General features: G+C 40.8%; 1 protein-coding gene across 1 annotated transcript; it reads left to right on the forward strand.

Annotated features, from left to right (window-relative positions):
• Positions 1 to 9,343: 9,343 nt before the first annotated feature.
• On the forward strand, positions 9,344 to 13,298 carry LOC142144812 (thrombomodulin-like). Its single transcript, XM_075204018.1, has one exon. The coding sequence runs from the start codon at positions 9,508 to 9,510 to the stop codon at positions 11,134 to 11,136; it is 1,629 nt and encodes a 542-aa protein (XP_075060119.1). The 5' UTR covers positions 9,344 to 9,507; the 3' UTR covers positions 11,137 to 13,298.
• Positions 13,299 to 19,735: the final 6,437 nt, after the last annotated feature.

Raw genomic sequence — 19,735 nt, forward strand, 5'->3', positions numbered from 1 at the left:
ATCTCATTCAGCTATGGAGTGACATCCTTTCAGTCCTGCAGTGTGTATGCGCTCACCATCAGGATCTCCAAAGAGTTTACAGAGTCATGATCTTTCAAGCCGACGGTTATGAAAATTGAAGAGCACAAATCTGAGGGTAAATCTTTTAAAACATGTATAGTGTGTAGGCATGAATCGGCTGCTGATCAGGACTTTTTATTTTCAGTTGTTAGTTATATCGTTATAGATAACACATTGGTCGTAAAATTCTGTAGTATGTACCCAGCCTAAACAATGGGGTCCTCTGCATGGTGAAGCCTATTTATCCAGAACCTATTATGTTAACGGAAAGATCGTGTTAACAAGGAAGATAGTACATATAACATACCTATATACTGATATAGATATATATATATATATATATATATATATATATATATATATATATATATATATATATATATATTATTACAATGTCAAGATATCAAAATGGCGCTTAACCCATTGTCTGGGTATATTGAGCCTTAAATAACAGTCTTATCTTAAAATACCTCCACAAGTGCTTGCAGCAGTCAACCGTCAATTACCGCCTGCTGGTGTAGTATTTGAGTATATGAAAAATACAGCTGATAGAGATAGATCTATATATATATATATATATATATAAAATTTGTTATCATTTATTTACTTTTTAAAAAGAAGAAAGCTTTAATATACTTTTGTTGTAATAACAGTGGAACTGGAAGTTCAAACTAGGATTATGATTCTACTTATGCTCATATGCTCAGGGACCCGCACATGCTCAGTAGAACAGAGGGGTCTACGCATCAAGCCGATAATGCACTTAGATGTTTCCGCATGATTTAAGTTTAGTGACTATGCATTAATTGCCTGGATTTCACAGAAATCTCCCTCGTTTGGCCAAATACCGTGCAGCATTGCAGTTCCCATAGATTAATATGGTGGCTATGATGTTCTACAATGCATGAAGCTTTGGATTGCGCAGAAAGATAATGCCTTCCTTTTCCTATGGGATTCTGCTGAAGCCTCTTTGACTTTGCTGAATCCGTTACAGTGGAAGCACTTTCTCCTTTCACCGGCTGCGCTAAACTGCTGGTAATTAGGAAAGAAATTTTGCTTCAGAAGAGTTTTGCACAACAGCTGAACGGGGGGAGGCTTGATGCATACAGGCGGAACATCAATATGTAGCACCGTGTTCTGCAGCAATACATATTTATAGTTTCCGCAGCCCCACTGTCACCAATAATGCATAGACCCCAGAGAGTATTCAGCGATGAGTAGCCTTCATTTCTCTGGACAGTTTAAGCTAAGGAAGCTAAGTATACGTTGAATGGCGACAGTAACTAATTTCCTTGTTGTCATATAATTACATTTACAACCTTGAATACTGTTTTTGTAAGTCAGATAAAAATATTGAAGTGCACAGAGGGGTCTGTGCTAAGGTAGATGAATAAGAAACCAGCAACTTTAAAGAATATTTATGAATTTTCAAACAGTATATCCCAGCAGCAATATTATTACAGTCATATAAAGATTAGATCCCTCATGTAGGAGGCACTATGATTTTATAGAAGAGATATGTAAATTCTTCCAAGAAAGTTATTGCTGTTATTTATTTAGTGGAGGGATTTCACTCCTTTGAGGCCACCTCATCCTAACCTTAATAGGTTTTCTATACTGATCTTTTTACCAAAGACAACATTCCTGCTGTTTTCTCTGCACATACCACTGTATCATTTCACAACGTGGCAACTCCTCTTCTCCACAAAGCACTTCTGGCATCTTATTGATACACTCCATTTGTTATAAAGCTTCTGACAGACCTACGCACTTTGTCATCATATGTTATACACATGTTGCCCATTTCTGTTCTATTCCCATATGTCTACAACAAAGGCAGAGAATGTTGCAGGAAAGATCAGTGCTATCAACGTTCCATTTGTGAATTAGATTTTCATGAATGTGTTATATTTGAGTTGTACACAAATCAATGAAGTGAACTGCAGCCCTTGAATCTGCTGACATCTTCTGACACTTAATTTCCTCTTCCATGGTATAGAGAGTGGTCACGTGATTTACAAACAATGTGATCAATCCCTCAAACAATTGCACTCACCTGTCATTTGCCCCATTCAGTTGTTCTGGTTGTGCGAGGTGTAAAATGAAATCCAAAAACTATCCTCTTATCACGATCTGTCTGCAGCATACTGCTTTGCCTGGCAGCTCCTAACCTGGACTATCAGACTTTACTATTTTTTTTAATTCTATGTGTTAACAGCAGTACCTCCATTCACCAGAGGTGCTACTATTGTGCTTTATTCTTGTGCTTGAGGAGTTAACCTTTATGTTCACTAATTATCTCATGCACCTGGGTGTGTCTCATTCCCCTTATATATACCTGTCACTCCCAGCACACATTGCTGGTTATTGATGTCATATCCTGTTGTTGCACCTTGTGGATTCTTCCTCCTGCCTTGCTCCTCTGGTTACATGCTGCATGGAATCTGTTCATACCTCCTGCTTCCCTGCATTAGCTGTGTACCTGCTGGTTTCTGGTCACTCATATTACTTCCTGCATCAGCTTGCACCTGGTATCTATGACTACTCTTGATTACCTGTTATTTATACTTTTTCTGCAAATAAACAGAGTGTTTTCACCATGTTATGGGAGTAGCCGGGTACTCAGGGTTATAGGGAGTAGCCGGGTACTCAGGGTTATGGGGGGTAGACGGGTACTCAGGGTTATGGGGGGTAGCCGGGTACTCAGGGTTATGGGGAGTAGCCGGGGTACCCAGGGTTGTGTGGAGCCATTTGTAGAGGATGATGTGGGGTGTTTAGTGATGTACCAGAGTTTGGGGGAAAAATCTGTTGTCCTTTGTTATATAAGTGGTAAGGACCCTCAACGTGGTATGGAGGTTGTTGTTGAGATTGTGCAGGTCCTTGCAGTCTTGACATCAGGCGATCTAGGTAAGCCATCATAAAGTTGCAGTTTTCCCTCAGAATCTGCTCCTGCATACCCATTACTTGGGTAATGAGAGAGTCCTGCAGCTCGCGCTCATTATCCATGAAGCATTGGAGCTGAGCGCCTTCTTGGGCCGCCATATCCATATCCATATCCTTGAGCTGTTCAACCATTGCTGTGGTCATGACTTTTGTTGCTTGTTCCATCTTATTTAACTTCTTCTTCCTTTTATAACATTGTAAACTACAAAATGGGGAAAAGAAAGGAAATACATTAGGGCCACCAAGGATAAATGAATATTGCTTCAAAATTAAATAGCAGTGTTGTAAGCTGATATGTGCTTGTGGCCTCCTTCCTCCTTCACACTAGCTTCACGCTGCAACATGTTTTTACGTTTAGTTTTGCAGTTTAGCAGTTTTGTTTAGTTTTTAGTTTATTATTATTAAACTTTCATATATTTATTTCATTTACCTTAAAAAAAAAAAAAAAATTAATATTACTGTTTGAAAGTAATGTCTGGGTCTATGTCTGTCACTCACCAGACTGTGAGTGCTTCTTCCCGTATGTTTAGGAACCGTGGCCGTCCACCATCCTGAGGGTCTGCGCATGTGCAGCCCTTTCAAACCTTCAGTACATGTTCCTTTTAGTTAATTGGCTGATCAGGCAACACTCCCTATTTAAAGCACCTGCTGTCGATACCTCGTTGCCTGATCTTGGAGTCTCATTCCCCATGAGCCTCTGAAGGTGTTCCTGTGTTTCCTCGTGTATTCAGCCCAGCTGATTCCTGTGGTTTCCAGACCACTTCAACTCTCCTGTGGTTTCCAGACCACTTCAACTCTCCTGTGTTGCATCGTGACTGCATTAGCTGATTTCTATCCGCTGCCTCCGTGCACTACAGTTATCAGCTCACTTCAACTCTCCTGTGTTTCATCGTGACTGCATTAGCTGATTCCTATCCGCTGCCTCCGTGCACTACAGTTATCAGCTCACTTCAACTCTCCTGTGTTTCATCGAGACTGCACCAGCTGATTCCTATCCGCTGCCTCCGTGCTCAACAGTTCCAGCTCTCCTCAACTCTCCCGTGTTTCATCGTGACTGCACCTGCTGATTCCTATCCGCTACCTCCGTGTATCTGCAGTGTCCTGCTTGTCGCTACCCTCCAGTACTCCTCGTGTCTGCAGCCAGCTGATCCGCTCTCCGTGCTTCTACAGTGTTCCTGCCTGTGTCAACTCGCCTGTCTGCATTGGATCAATGCTCCGCTGCTGTCTTCTCTGCCATATCACTTCTACTCTTCAGTGATCTCCAGGTGACCTGTCCAATATACTACTGCTTCCTGAGTATTGTTTCCATCGTTGCTGGTCTACCTACCTGTGCGCTGCACCTACTTGGTTACCGCTTCCATTTCCCTGGGACTTCGCATCCTGCCGGCCTCCTGCCGCTCAGGTATCCCTGCACTCCTTTCTGATAGCCTGCTCTTCTGAACCACGGTATGCATACTTATCATTGACTGTGCTCGTGTATTGCATACCTTGCTGGACTGAGTTGTTCTTCTCTGAAGTTACCTATCCACTGAGACTATTGCAATCATTTGACTGTGTTACCTTGTAGTCTGGATAGTTCCTGTGACTTTGTATATTTGTGCAGTGCTGCTCAGCTATTACTAATTTGTGCATATCATCGTGGGATCAAGTTCAGTGTGCCCGTGTATACTCTGCATTACATTTATCTCCCCGTGCTCCTCCTCACATATATATTTCAGTGGTACAACTTGCTAGAGGCAGACCACTGATTCCTGTTTCAGTATCCTTCCATATAGCAGTGGTACAACTTGCTAACGCAGACCACTGACTTCCGGGATACCTCAACCTGGATTCCGTTCCCTCATCTAGACAGCGGTACAACTTGCTAAACGCAGACCGCTGACTCTCATCACCTCCTCGTTATTTCTGGACATTCCTTCTCACTATAGCAGTGGTACAACTTGCTACCCGCAGACCACTGACTACCCTCACGTTTCCTTTGTCCATTCAGTTCCTCGTGTACTATTACATATATATTACCTGTGCTGCTAGTCATAGACTTTCCACGAGCATTCTCTACCATCTGCTGTCTCCTGTTCCGTGATCACCCCGCTACCAGAGTACCATATTACCACCTATACTGCTCTGGTAAGTCCATCACCTGGTGATCCCTGGGTAAAGACTCCTAGTGCCCGTGACAATGTCGATGGCAAAGATTGTGACGCTGGCAATGGTGGTGTCTCTTGCAACGGTTGTGCGTCTGGTGAAGGTTGTGCCATTGGCAAAGGTTGTGAGTCTGCCAAGTCCTCTGCTGACCTATTCATGGTTTCTTTATTCACATTTCAACACTCCAAATCAGCATGTTCTTCCAGCGAATCATCGCTAATCATCAGTGAGGGCACGCTTGACTGACTGCTTTCAGCTGTTGGATTGTGAGCATCACGGCAGCTTGATGATGATAGTGCTATGAGATTTGCCAGGGCAGAGTTGCGGAACACCACGTTATATTGGTCATAAAATGACCATTCCATGACGGTAGCACCACTCTTTCTCCGGTTGTGTTCATGCACTTTGGAGTACTGTTTTCGAAGTGACTTTAATTTATTTACCACCTTGTAAAGCAACAGGCATGGTGTATGGTGTTACGACCCCTTAATCTAATCCATACCTGAACTGCACTTTTTAGCCATGTTGTTTTCAGGAAGTATCAGTGATGGAACTATAACATCTCCTTGGAAAAGTACTTCAGGAGTTAAAGTCCACCTCTACAGGGAACACTTAGGAGTTGAGTGAATTAAGCTACCATTGTTATTTCTGTTTGCTCCCTATTGTCCACTAGTGAGCTCTACAGGCAGCCAGGAGCCAGACCCAGCAGGGGTCACCTGAGGGAAGACACCTGGGGGAGATAGGGGAGGGGGCTGTATAGTGTGAGAAGCCCACCAATCGAGACCTTTTGCAACTCCCCTGGGCAGGCAGTTCCCAAGGTGGGATTATGATGTGATAAAGGAGGCTACCCTGGTAGCTGGACATGTATGTGACTGACTTTGGCCAAGAGATGATGCTCTGCCAGAGATGTGTGGTGGAACCTATCTCACTGGATTTATTTGAACTGATTTCCTCACTTGTTGGACCTGTTATCGCTAAGAGGCCGTGCTGTATTTAATCCTGTTCTGCAAAATAAATCATCCTTCTATATTTCCCCTAATACTGTGTCTGAGTGATTTGGGAACCACATATCTTCACACACCTGTTGCTTGCTGTGCTTTATCCCACGCTCTGTTAGTGATTTTGCTATGTTATAGTAAACTGTTGCATCCTTTATAGTGCCTGTGATCTGTTTTATATTTCCTCCTCTCCTCTAATCGCCAGCAGCTCACACACCTCTTCCTCTAGCCAGTGTGCCATGCTTTCTCCTATCTCTCTGCAGCATTGAAATGACATCATCCTCCAGCGTTATATTAAAGTAATTTCATCATTTTCCAATATGCATTGCATTGTCGAAGCGATTTGTGTGGTTCCAATGCACAAGCAGTTTATTTGGCAAAAGCAAAAGTTTAACAGTTAAATAAATAAGTAAAGTACAGCCGATAAAATATACATACATACATACGCTGCGCTCCGCTGGTACCAGCTACAGTCCTTCAGTCCAGAAGACTCTGGTCAGAGTGACTGCCTTAGCTGGTCCCAGGAAGAATGATTACTAATCTGATTTACTTCTGTCCCTCTTACGGGTCAATACTATAAGGAAAAAAAGCAACAGACTGCTCCTGTAGTGCCCAAAAAGTGCCCACATTTGAATCCTGACTTCCCTGCTGCTTTAGTGCACGGGACAATGTTATTGTTTCCATAAGTTAAAATAATTGCAATGGTGTCATAATTTGGAATCATTCTTGTTGTGAACATAGAGAGCTTACAGTTATTTATAAGGGATAAATCATAATTGTAGTGTAAGAATGTTATATTAAATGAATCCATTGATAAGTTTAGTTAAAGTGTAAGATGTGAAGACAGAGAGTCTGATGTAAATGTATATGATGGCTTTGCACATTCCAGTGTGAGAAGATAGGAGTGTTACCTGGGGCAACTTCAAAGAGCTCCTGTGGTGAGATATAGCCTGTTTGTGACACCTGAATAGGCGGCTCAAAGAGGCCATGTGCTGACGTAGGCTATATGTAATATAGACAAAAGGAATTCAGTTTTAAAATATGTCACTTAAAATCAATAAAAGTAGTGATCAACCACATAAGAGTTTTGAAACATAGATATCAACTATACAAGGAACAGCCATAGTCACATGGATTTCAGTATGAGATCGGATATTGTTGTAACCCCATCATATTTGGTATTTAAATGTGCGGGAATTTATGACCGGTTTATTGAAGGGAAAGTTATGTCTCTGGGATATATCTGTGAAAAGCTAAGACAGGTTAAAATTTAGGAATAGTTTTGAACAAGCCTTAGGTGACACCCAAGGGACATTTCCGACTCCACATTAGCATTCACATTGCCCTTGTGAATGCTGTCCCATTTGAGTTTGCTTAAAAAACTGTGCTTTGAAGGGACAAGGTGTCAGCTTCTTGGGGATCAATCTAATTGAAGGACTGCCCATCTTTTCTGCCTACCCCAGACATACAGATTATTATATGTAAGTGATGCTCTGTACTTTCATCCCATTTGTTTTTATAACTGTTTGCAATTTTTTACTTGTATGTCAAATCTTTATCTAATTGTTTTTTTATTCTCTGTAAGCATTGTACTTTTTTTTATATTAAATCTAACAATTTAATAGTTCTGTCCTTATTGCTCTAAAACGAATTCATTGCCTGTTTAGAAGAGACAGATTGCTTGGCTGGATTAACTCTTTAGAAACCAGTGTGTGAAGGGTTAACTGTTTAGCTACCAGAGCACAGAGGGGTCGATTTACCAATGACCGCAGAATATGAATGAAACTTTTCAATCCTCATCGCATAGATGTGGATTGAAAAGTTTCTCATAAAAAATCAACACAGGAACAGCCGTTCCGGTAAACGGCTGCTCCTGTGAAGATTAACACTTACCTTTCACTGAAGTCTTCTCTTCCCCTCCCTCTGCGGTGCTGCTCGCCCCTCTTTCAATCCCTGTGCGCATGCGCCAACCGGTAAACTCGGGCATGCGCACAGGGATCCCTGTCTGAAGGAACCTGAGGCATGTGATCAGAGCCGTAACTTAGAATTCTAGCGCCCTGGGCGAGAAAGGCAAATGCTGCCCCCCTAGCCCTCAATTTTAACCAAATTAACCTAAAATATTCCTAAATTGCGCCCCCTTTCAGCGTTGCGCCCTGGGCGGTCGCCCATGTCGCACAGCCCTAGTTATGGCCCTGCATGTGATGGAGGGATCACATGATCCCTCCACACATGCGCTGTGCAGCTCTGCTCTTCAGAGCAGAGCTGTTTTCAGTGAAACGTTTCAATCATGGTAATGTACGCCATTTTCAGATGGTGCCAACTTCAGATGGCGTACATTACCATGATTGAAAATTAAGTATCAGTCATTGATACATAGCGTTACTGAGCACTTCCCATACACTGTTATGGGGAGTGCTCAGTAAACTGATAAGAGAAGCAAAGCAGCAGATATCTGCTGAGATGCTGCAATAATACATAGTAATTTAATTGTAAATTCCCGAAAACAACAGTTTTCAAGGATTTACCTCTAAATTACAGGGGGGAGATCTTTGATAAATAGGCCCCAGAGTGTGCACAATTGGGTGATAAGGTGATAGGTTTGTTACGGGTCTTATACGTAGCTGGTGGCAGTTGCTGACAGGTGTGAAGCGTGCGTCTGTGTTGGGAAAAGGGACCAGTGAAATCTGTAGCCTGAGAGAAAGAGGTGAGTGTGAGATTTGGGCTGGAATCCTGAGTGTTCCCTTACAGTAAGCTTCCAAGTCACAGAGGGCGGTTCGTGACAAGTAAAGGGGTTCAGCAGTGGTTTCCTGTCAAAATCGAGGTGATATATTGTACGACTGTTGGAATATATGATAAGACATCTAATCATGGAGTAGTTACAGTGGCTTATCCCTAACAATTCTAATGTTAATATACAAAGGAGGGTTTTTAAGTTTTGGCTGGAATTAATCATTTTACAGTTAGTGAAGAACAGAACATGTCCTAAAAATGGATAGGAGGGAGATTGATTCTATTTGCAAATTATAAAGTTTAACTTCTATTTATGACTTATTATGAGTGCTACATAAATAAGCCGTGTTCCCTTCACTATCAAGTTCTGCCGTAATCAGTTAGTGTTACAAACACAAAAACGTCCCAAGAGACTCCAGCCCTTCCTTTCAGGCACTTCCTTCCTAATTCACTATTGCTGGGCTGGACGGAGCGCCGGTGGCATATAAAGTTGGGTATAAGCTTTGTGTTATGCTTCAGACCTCTGTGAGCAGCCTTTACAGGACTACGGAGCTGAGACACCAAACTACCTGTCACTCCTCAGCATTACTGCCGGCCTACCTGCACTTCTCGCGGCTGCACACACAGGGACATGACGCCGCTTCTCCACATTTTCTGCGGGGCGCTCGTCTTAGCGCAGCTGGCGCATCTGGTTCCCTTGGATGAGCTCACAACGGAGTTTGTTTGCCAAGATCAATCCTGTTACTCTATATACTGGACCAGCAGACGCTTTCTTAGGGCAAAACAAGACTGCACAGACATACAAGGAAACTTGATGACAGTGAAAAACTACGTAGAAGAAAATACAATCACTTTACTTATGGCCAAGATGAGGAAAGATAACGCTACAGTGTGGATAGGACTGGAACAACCTTATAAGAACAGATGTACAGATGTGCTGCAGCCTCTGAGAGGATTTACCTGGGTAACAGGTGATCCTCACACTGACTATAGTAACTGGAAGACTGACGAACAGAAATGCGGTGTGCTCTGCGTCACTGTGCGCAAAGATGGGACCTGGGAAGAAACAGATTGTAAGTACAAAGCTGACGGCTACTTGTGCGAGTTCAATTATTCCGCTTCTTGTAAGCCACTTGTTTTACCTGCAGACTACAATGTCACTTATTATCACACGTCTATTGGGATTGGTCACATTGAGGGACTCGATTTCCCACCTGACACCAATGCAGAAGTGACCACTTTCGGAGACACTTTGTTTTGCGCAGATAAAGGTGATGGGAATGGGGTATGGAGCAGTAATACCCCTGGAGCATGGGATTGTCTGATTGAAAATGGGGGCTGTGAATTTGAATGTGTGGAAAAATCAGGTACCCCACAGTGTATATGCCGCTCGGGATCAGAGCTCAAAGCAGATTTTAGGACCTGTTCCAATTCGTGTGATCCTAACCCCTGTAGCCAGCTCTGTGTCCCACTTCCAGATCCACCTGGCTTTTTCTGTATGTGTTCTGAGGGATATAACCTTACAGACGATGGGAGAACATGTGAAGATATTGATGACTGTGCAGTCAAGCCCGATATCTGTGAGAACAATTGCACCAACACGATCGGCAGCTTTGTCTGCAGCTGCAAACCTGGCTTTGAGATGGTTGATAAGGAATGTCAGGCCATTGACGAGTGTGACACCATTATCTGTGAGCATGTCTGTATAAATTATCCAGGTTACTACAGGTGTGCTTGTAACAATGGGTATGTCATCGATGAAAACAATCCAAATAAATGCAAACGGTTCTGCAACACATCTTTCTGCGAGGCTGTTGAGTGCGATCCCAAGAAAAGAGAGACGTGTATCTGCCCAGATGGTTATATAGTCCATCTAAATGTAACAAATCACACCATTTGTACTGATGTGGACGAGTGTGAAAATGACCCATGTGAATGGTTGTGCATCAATTCGTTTGGCTCATATCAGTGTATCTGCCCAGAGGGCTTCAGTCTACAGCAAACCTCATGTATTCAGGATGAAGGTTGGAATTGGACAGAAGAACCGTCCCCCCCATCATACGTCCGTAGTCTACAACCAGCCATGCTGTTAGGAATATGCATTGCAGTTATATCCATGTTAACTGTCTTGATAGCATTCATGTGTCACATGTTGAGGAAGCATTTTATGGAGCAGCATGCCTTGGACTATAAGTGTAACAACTCTGAGCAGTGTGTAGTACTTCAGTATGTAAAGACTGATCATTGGAGGAAACTTTAGTGTTTAAAATGCCATAGTGTATCCACCCCAAGGTATAGTTTACCCCCATTGTACATAGGGTTACAGTGATTTTAATACATGAGTATGACCACTAAGTGGACACTTTAGAGTCACAAACTAAACCCCAGACCTAAACAGGTGGACAAGTCTGACGTCCTTGGTGTAATATAAGCTTTTTATAGAGAGAACTTTGGAGGTTTTATTATTGGAAACATTCTTACAATATTATGTGTATGTTTATATTGGTAGTTTTTAATATATATGTATATATGAAGCTAGCAGACTAAGGTGCAAGGCAACCATTGTGCTTTATAATGCATTTTTAAAAAGTTTTTCTTTTCTTGCTATGTTTTGTATTCTTTTTTTTAATGAAATATACCCAATATGTGGGAATCCAGGATAAGGGTAATAATTATACAATATAAAGTTGTACTGTATACAAAGGAAGATGTGTATCAAGTGAAGCCATATTAATTCAACAACTACATTATCTGGTACAACTTTAGGGTTTTCAGACAAAAGGACTTTCACTCTACAAATAAAAAATGTCATTCTACAGCTGCACCCTGTTCTGGAACAGTATACAGATCAGTGTGCACTATCAGTACAAAGTGCTTGCACATTGCGAGAAATGGTAGTGCAACTATTTTCTGTATATTTTATTTAGTGAGATGGGCCATTCCTTGAACGTGTAACTTTCTCCTGCTCCTTCCTTTATGCCATCCTGGGCAAAAGTATTTGGAGAAACCTTTATCAAGTCTGGGCCAAGATAGAAGTAAATGTGACTCATATGACCTGGAGTGCAATTATATTTATTATATTCAAATAGGATATTCAGTAGCTTTCTGCATTCAAGCTATTACCAATCTAGACAGCCAGCGAGCAGCAAGATTGCATTGTATGGTAGTTCAGAACTGCTAAAAAGTCAAACCTTATTATTAGTTCATGTTTCATAAACATTAATTAAATGAAAAGTGGAACTCTTTGAGACTCCTACTTGCATAACATGTAAATACCTTAGCATATAGTTTAGATGTCTAATTACTGATTTATATCAATAAACCAGCACACAAAGCTACTTATTTAATAACTTGGTGTAGTGTTCACATACAGTATGTGCTGTTTCACACAGCAGCCTATCAAAGTTTTGCTTTAGTTTTCTAAATTGCAGTTTGAACTTTGTATTTATTGGGTTACTATGGGTTACCACACACGTGTACACATTGCATGTCATGTACCAGCAAATTGTGACTGTGCCATCACCTACAACAAGCAACCTCAGTTAGCTTTGAATTTCCTATAAGCTGTAAAAGTCATACAAAATGTCTTATTGGTTAGAATGTGAATTGGTATATTTGCATTACACATTTTTTCTAGATATGCTTTACATCACATGCTGGGTAGATGAGAGAATATGTGATTGTGTCTCAGAATTGCTACATTCCGGAGATATATTTTTCATGTTCCTTTTTTTTTTTTTGCTTTTGCTATTCCTCACAGTGGAGCTGAGTCATTAAGGCACGTATCTGGCTGTTTTGAGCGTATCGTTCGCAAAAAATCACTCTGCACGTACTCAGAAGCAGACAGTACGCAACAGAACGGTCCTTACTACAACCCTAGATTTAGGGGAGTGAACAGGGTGGGGAATGGGCGGATTTACAAAGACAATATACAGTGAGGGCGTTCCCGTGCAGCCACGTCCAATCAAACGCAGGCGCACACAGAAGTGTGCTGGTTCTCTGCCGTATCTCTTGCTCCAGCGAAGGGTCTAGTCTACAGTAAGTCCCGAATACTAGTTAGTACTGAGTATGCCTGCTGAAAAAAGTGTTTCCAATCAGGAGCAACTGTAAAAATGTCTGTTATGTACAGTAGACATTAAGAACACCCTAATGGCTTAGTATGCTGGGCCGATAGTCGCGCGGTTTCACAATGTACTCAGCATGTGTGCCCTAATGACTCAGGCCCAGTGGGTCTGTAAATATACCTTTAGCAGAATGAATAGAGCTGGGTTGACGATGGTCATCTCATTCTACTGTCTGGTGAGACTGGGATAGGATTGGGCTAGTGAATATGAAGGATATAAGTCAGAATCATGGACTCTATGTAACATTGTATGTAATACTGTGCTTACTTGTGAAGAATAAATTATTTTGGATACGTTGTGCAGGTATATATATGTGGTGATCTAAAAAATGTTATATGCTTACAAAGTGTGTGAATATTTGCATTTAATAAATACTTTGCAATCTAATTTCATGTTATAGAACCATAGGGGGGGGGGATATATATAAATATATATATATATATATATATATATATATATATATATATATTATTAGTGGGGATATATATACATAATTAATTGAAAGTCACCTAGGACTGGTAAAACAGCTGTGATACATTGATGCATTGGCCAGGACCTCTGCCTTTTTTAGGAACATAATCTGGTCCAGGGGGGGCATTGTCTCCATAGCAGCTGGGGTCCCAGAATTTTACAAATTGAGGGTAGGGGAAATACAATGTAATATTTGATATGGGTAGCTATCTCCATGAAGTGGTGCTGTATTTTGAATAGTCATTTAACAAACAAACAACCTTTGCCTGGGTTAATCTAGTGACATGCACTAGTATAAACTGGCTCGTTAATAGAAATAACTTGTTGTCGTCACTTATTTGGTATATAATATGACAATCAATGACTGTTTTATATATATAAATCAGGGGCGCACGGAGGATTGCCGGGGGGGGGGTTTCCCCCGACCCAAAAAAAAACAAAAAACGAGAGAGAGCAGCAGCTCCATTTCAGCGCTGTCCTCCTATACAGCAGCCGCGCGCGCAGTCTAAGAAGCGTCCGCGGCGGTGCTGTATACACTACAGCACCGCCGCGGACGCTTCTTTGACAGCGCTGCGGCTGCTGTATAGGATAGTGCCCACTTAGTTAGCGCAAAGGGGGTTTCTGAAGACTCAGAAACCCCCCCTGTGTGCGCCACTGTATATATATATATATATATATATATATATATATATATATATATATATATATATATACTTTGTGTGACAGTCTGCATGCAAATAGCATCAAGGTGCAAAATGTCTTCAAACCCAAGCCAGTGCTGTGATGTTGTAACACTACTTCCCGTGTGCTGATACCAAGCCACTAGATTTATTACATTACAAATCTCAAAATGCAACCATCTTTTATCTTTCATGCTGCATTGCTAACGGTCGTTCCTGTGTGAGCTTTTATTATTTTATTTATATACACAACTTAGGAGCCTATTTATCAATCAAATTTTTCATTACAAATCCCCCAAAAACTGCTAGCCACATATTTAAGTACTGTGCTAATTTATGACTATGGCACCGATGCGGTGCCATAGTCATAAATAGCAGAGATATCTGCCGCTGTCCCTGTCTCTTCAAACGCAAAAGCAGTCCCCATAGAAAGCTATTTCGCACCATTTAACAAGTTCCAAATATTTTCGGAACTTGTGCCCTAAAGATGGTGTTAGCCATTGAAGTCTATGGAGAGATTACCACGTCTTACCTGCTCTTCTCTCCTGTCACCATCCCAAAGTGCGCACTTTGCGATAGTGACCATAGAATGACATAAGACATAGCTAAAATGTGTGTTTGCCAGGACAGTCATTTATCATGACTGTTGTCCCTACACTTTTAATAAATGCTCACGATCTTTCATTTCTTATCATTGCAATATGGAATGAAAATAATTGTGGCAAAAAAACTGGTAGATAATAAATATGCCCTTTAGAGAGGAGGGTGAACTGCAATGGTCTTATCTTTCCTTGCATATTAGGGTAAATATAGAATTCAGGGTATTTCTAGAATGGTGCCAGTAATGTTGAGAGTCTGTTACAGATTAATTAATCTCCTGAAATTAAAAAGTAAAACTTTATTGTTTATTCATTAAACTCCTTATAAAAATAAGGAACCAGCGAAATGTTAAAGTGACATACAGTGTTCTGTGTAACGTGATATTACAAATATTGCTAAGTGCCACTTTTTGAAGGTATAGCTCTTATAATGATGGTCCCAATCAAAATATATTCATGAGGTACTGAGAGTATGTCTGCCTTTTCACTCCTTTTCGGATTAGTAATCTCCTCTTATTCTTAGAGAAATAGCAGATATATTTTTAATATGATCTTTTTTATATAAATTCGTACTGTTTAGCTATATAACATAAGTGAGTATATGTGTGTGTATATGTGTGTGTATGTATATGTGTATATATATATATATATGTATGTGTATATATATATATATATATATATATATATATATATATATATATATATATATACAGTTTATAACTTTGTATTCATAGGGGTAAGATAGCTTGTTTGCCTAGAGGTAGTCTGTTACAAACAGATACAGTCACAAAACTTTATAATTTCACTTGCAACAGATAGTAAACTAATAAGACTGCATATTATCGTTTACACAGGTTTATTGTATAAAATAGTTTGAAAAAGCATTCCCAGGAACTGTTCTCTAATGGGTGTCATGTATAGGATATCCGTTAATTGATCCCTCCTATCTGATCTGTTAGTTGCAAGATGGTAAAAACTATCTAAATATCTTTGTGTGATCTGACCTTCTATTCTATCTAGTCCCTCACGGTACTAGACCACATTCTAAGGTTGCATATTTAAAGTTAAATTGTCATTTTAAACCTCTTATTAGAGGTAATTATACAGGACATCAGCACTCAGCGAAAAACGCCAACGCGAGTTTCGCTATATTTGCTTTATGAAATCAGTTGTGTTTAATCAGAAAATCAATAGGAAGTTGCTCACTGACACTGCCATATTATTAAAAGCCTTGTTTAATGCACATATTATATAATAAAGCATTTCAGTTATCATAGAATTCTTCTTTGACTCCTGAATGTAGAGCCCGGCACTACTCATTATCATCATTTATTTATTTAAGGAGCACCACCATTTCCGCAGCGCTATACAGAAAATATATTTGTCACTCACATCGGCCCTGCCCTATTGGAGCTTACAGTCTGAATTCCCACACAAACCCACACAAACACGGAGAGAACATACAAACGCCACACAGATAAATCTATGGTCAGGAACTGAACTCATGACCCCAGTGCAAAGCCTGTGTAGGTAGATTTAATATAACGCATCATTTTAAACAAATACTAAAGATAACTGTTCACTTTCAATTGAGTTTATGGAGTTATAAAACAAGTATTTTCATTTTCTTGATTTAATTCCTTTGTGATTAAAAGCAAACTCCTGCTAAAATAATTATTTCCCCAGGATGATCCTTCATCATCATCATCAGCAGCTATAGCGCCACTAATTCCACAGCGCTGAACTCACTCACATCAGTCCCTGTCCCATTGGAGCTTACAGTCTAAATTCACAAACACACAGACAGACTAGGGTCAATTTGATAGCAGCCAATAAACCTACTAGTATGTTTTTGTGGTGTGAGAGGAAACCAGAGCACCTGGAGGAAACCCACGCAAACATGGGGAGAACATACAAACTCCACACAGATATGGTCGAGAATTGAGCTCATGACCCCAATGCTGTGAGGCAGAGGTTCTAACCACTAAGCCATGGTGTTGCGCATGATTCTTGTGTGTAGAAACCTAAAAGTTCTAAAAGGGGTTTCCTTATTAAAAGGAAATACCATCTTCAGAGAATTCTGTTGTCCAGGCAGATTTGCTTATTTTTCTCTCCCTTTCTCTGTCTCAGATCTGTGCATTTGATACAGGGCAAAGAAATAAACCAATCTGCCTAACAATAGAATGCTGTGAAGTTTTACTTCCCCTTTACATTAAATTATTTTAACCTCTTGGCTGCTAAGGGCTAGTGGGACTCTACATGCAGCTCAAAAGTTGTGACGGGAAGTCACATTCGCCCTGCAGTTAAGTGGTTACAAGAAAACATAATGATCACTGGCCACCGTTATCGGTAGGTTTCCTCGTAGTGCTGGATCACGGTATCAAGCACACGCATATCATTACATCAAAACATGAGGGGCGGAGCTAGAATTTATTTAAGGGGGAGGGGGGGGGCGATTTGTGACCCGCCTCCCTTTTTCCTGATAGAAGCATGAGGCTTCCGCAAGAGCTCACTATACCGATGTTCCCAGTGGCTGACAGGTAAGCAGATAATGCAGCTCGCCCGCGTTGTTTGTGTTACAATACAATCAGATCTGAAATTTAATCGCGGAAGAGGCTGAACCCTCGGGTGTTGAAGGACCTGCATATTGATACATTTACCCCCAGATCCCTTACCCTTGGTTTCATAATAAATAGGGTGCACCTTTTAATTACTGCATGCTGATCAGTCAATAAATAACATTAAAGTAGACAGGAAGGGGGAAAGTGAAATCAGATCTTACCCCCTTGGCTCCGAAAAAAAATGAGGGAAAGTTCAATTTCAAAAGGAGAATCTACTCTTTCAAACTAGAGTTTCCATTTTTATTTCTTATCAAACAGCAGGAGCACACTTAGGGGAGGGGGAGGTACCAGGTTCTCCACCCATGACTCATTGTCAGGCTGGTCCCCTTCTTCGGGACCATTCATGGATCTACAGATTCGTTTTGCCCCCCCTGTCTACAGTATGAGTCATGCCTATTTCATGGGGGCAATTTATTTCACGGTAAGGACTATTTAATTTAATAGTGGAGTCATAGTAATGACTATTTAGTTAAGGTGGTATGATGGCATTATTAATTAATGCCACGGTAGTATGGGGCTTATTCATTTAATGTGGGGCTGAGTTTAGGGAGATGGAGGGCTACTTATTAATTTCATATTGGGGCAATTAGGGGGGGAATAGGTTTAATTATTAACTGGGAATACTATTTATTTAATATTGGCATGGTTTTCTGGAGAAATAGGTGTATTTATTAAATGTTAGTACAATTCATTTAATATCAGGGCATTGTGGGGGGGGGGGAAATAGATGTATCTATTCATTCTGAATGTTATTAATTTAATGTTGGAGCTTATTAGGGGGTAATAGGTCTATTTATTAAAGTGAATGCAGTTAGGATAATATTGGAGCTGGTAGGGGAGAAATAGGTCTATTATGACTACTTTCTTTATACGCACCACCTTTATTATTTGCCCTGGCCTTAGGGCTGGGTGAGAAAATCTTTAAAACAGTCTAGTCATGAAGCTGGGGCCGTACCCACTCGGCTCTCTTTTATTTTTCTATTTATTCACCATTTTGTATGTAGACCCCTATGGGCACTGTATCCTCAAAGATATAGGGGAGCTATGTGGCCTTTTGGTTCTGGCCCCTCTGAACTCCATTGTTGCCCATTCTTCTGGGGGTGGGCCAGTTGTTGAGCCCTGGGTGAAACTTCAGCGGATCCCAGGGGCTAAAGGGGCCCCTTAGCCTTGTGGCGACGGGGGTCTTTAGACCCTTGCCCCCTAAGGGACCTTTTGGTTCCGAGGGTCAGAGACTAGGGTCCTTTGTCTTTAGAGGAAGGGCCATGCAACGCACCCTTGTGCACGTTTTTAAGTTTTTACACTCTTTTTTTCTAGGGCATGAAATCGCTATATCCGGGCTTTCCATTAGAAAAAAAAAATGCTGTTACGCACACAGAAAGCCTAACCACATTTAAAGACAATATATTGTATCTATGCAGACTCCTAATATCACTTTTACCAAAGTGTGAACAAATATTTCATGTTTCATTATGTCTCAATCCCCATTACCTCCAGTAGCTTTCATTTGCTTCTCTAGTTATAACAAGGAACGCAATAAAAATGACCAATGATAACTTAATTGAGTATTTTTAAGCAATGTTTGGAGAAAAAGAAAGTGAAGATTCTAGGTTAGTATATAAAACTTATTTATAAATAGAATGCATTCTATAAAATGGGCAGTAAAACTAATCTATGGATTGTACAACATTGCCAATATATAGCATATCTGGAATCCACATAGCAGCCCTTGCGTTCATCCCCAAATGGAAAAAAACACCTTGAAATGCTTTGACTTTCTAAACAGTTATGTCGAGATTTCTAAGACTGTCAATATCTCCTTGTACATGACTACCCACCACTGCTGCCAATAAAGGTGTGAGAATATTCTAAGTTTATGCTATTCCTTTTTATAATTAACCACTTTGAAAAATGTTTTAATATCTACTACAGAACTGCAACAGTAAGATCGTGACAAATATTGTGGTTTATAAGTACAGAAAAGATTAGAGATTTTAGGCCTGATTTAGAGTCGGACGCAAAGTCCATTTCAGGCGCATCCTGCACATTTCCACTGATGGGGCATACGCAGTAAGCAACAGTTCCCTGCAGTTGCATCTGCTTTTCAGACACAAGTGTACACTGCGACAGCTTGCGTCTCAGTACGAGGGAAAGGGTGGAACACGGAGTTATGTAGGTGTGACTGTGAATAATTTAGATACTATGGGCGTCTACCCGCAACAACTACCCAAGACGCAGGCGGAACACACGTCAAACAAGACTGAAAAAGTGAATTAGGTGGCACAAGTAGTTAGTTAGCGGCGCAGCTTGGCAAGGTATTATGAGTATTACGACTCTAAATGAAGCCCTTTACCTACAAAAGACATT

The sequence above is a fragment of the Mixophyes fleayi genome, chromosome 3 (assembly GCF_038048845.1).
Source record: "Mixophyes fleayi isolate aMixFle1 chromosome 3, aMixFle1.hap1, whole genome shotgun sequence".
In the NCBI taxonomy this organism is placed as follows: domain Eukaryota; kingdom Metazoa; phylum Chordata; class Amphibia; order Anura; family Limnodynastidae; genus Mixophyes; species Mixophyes fleayi.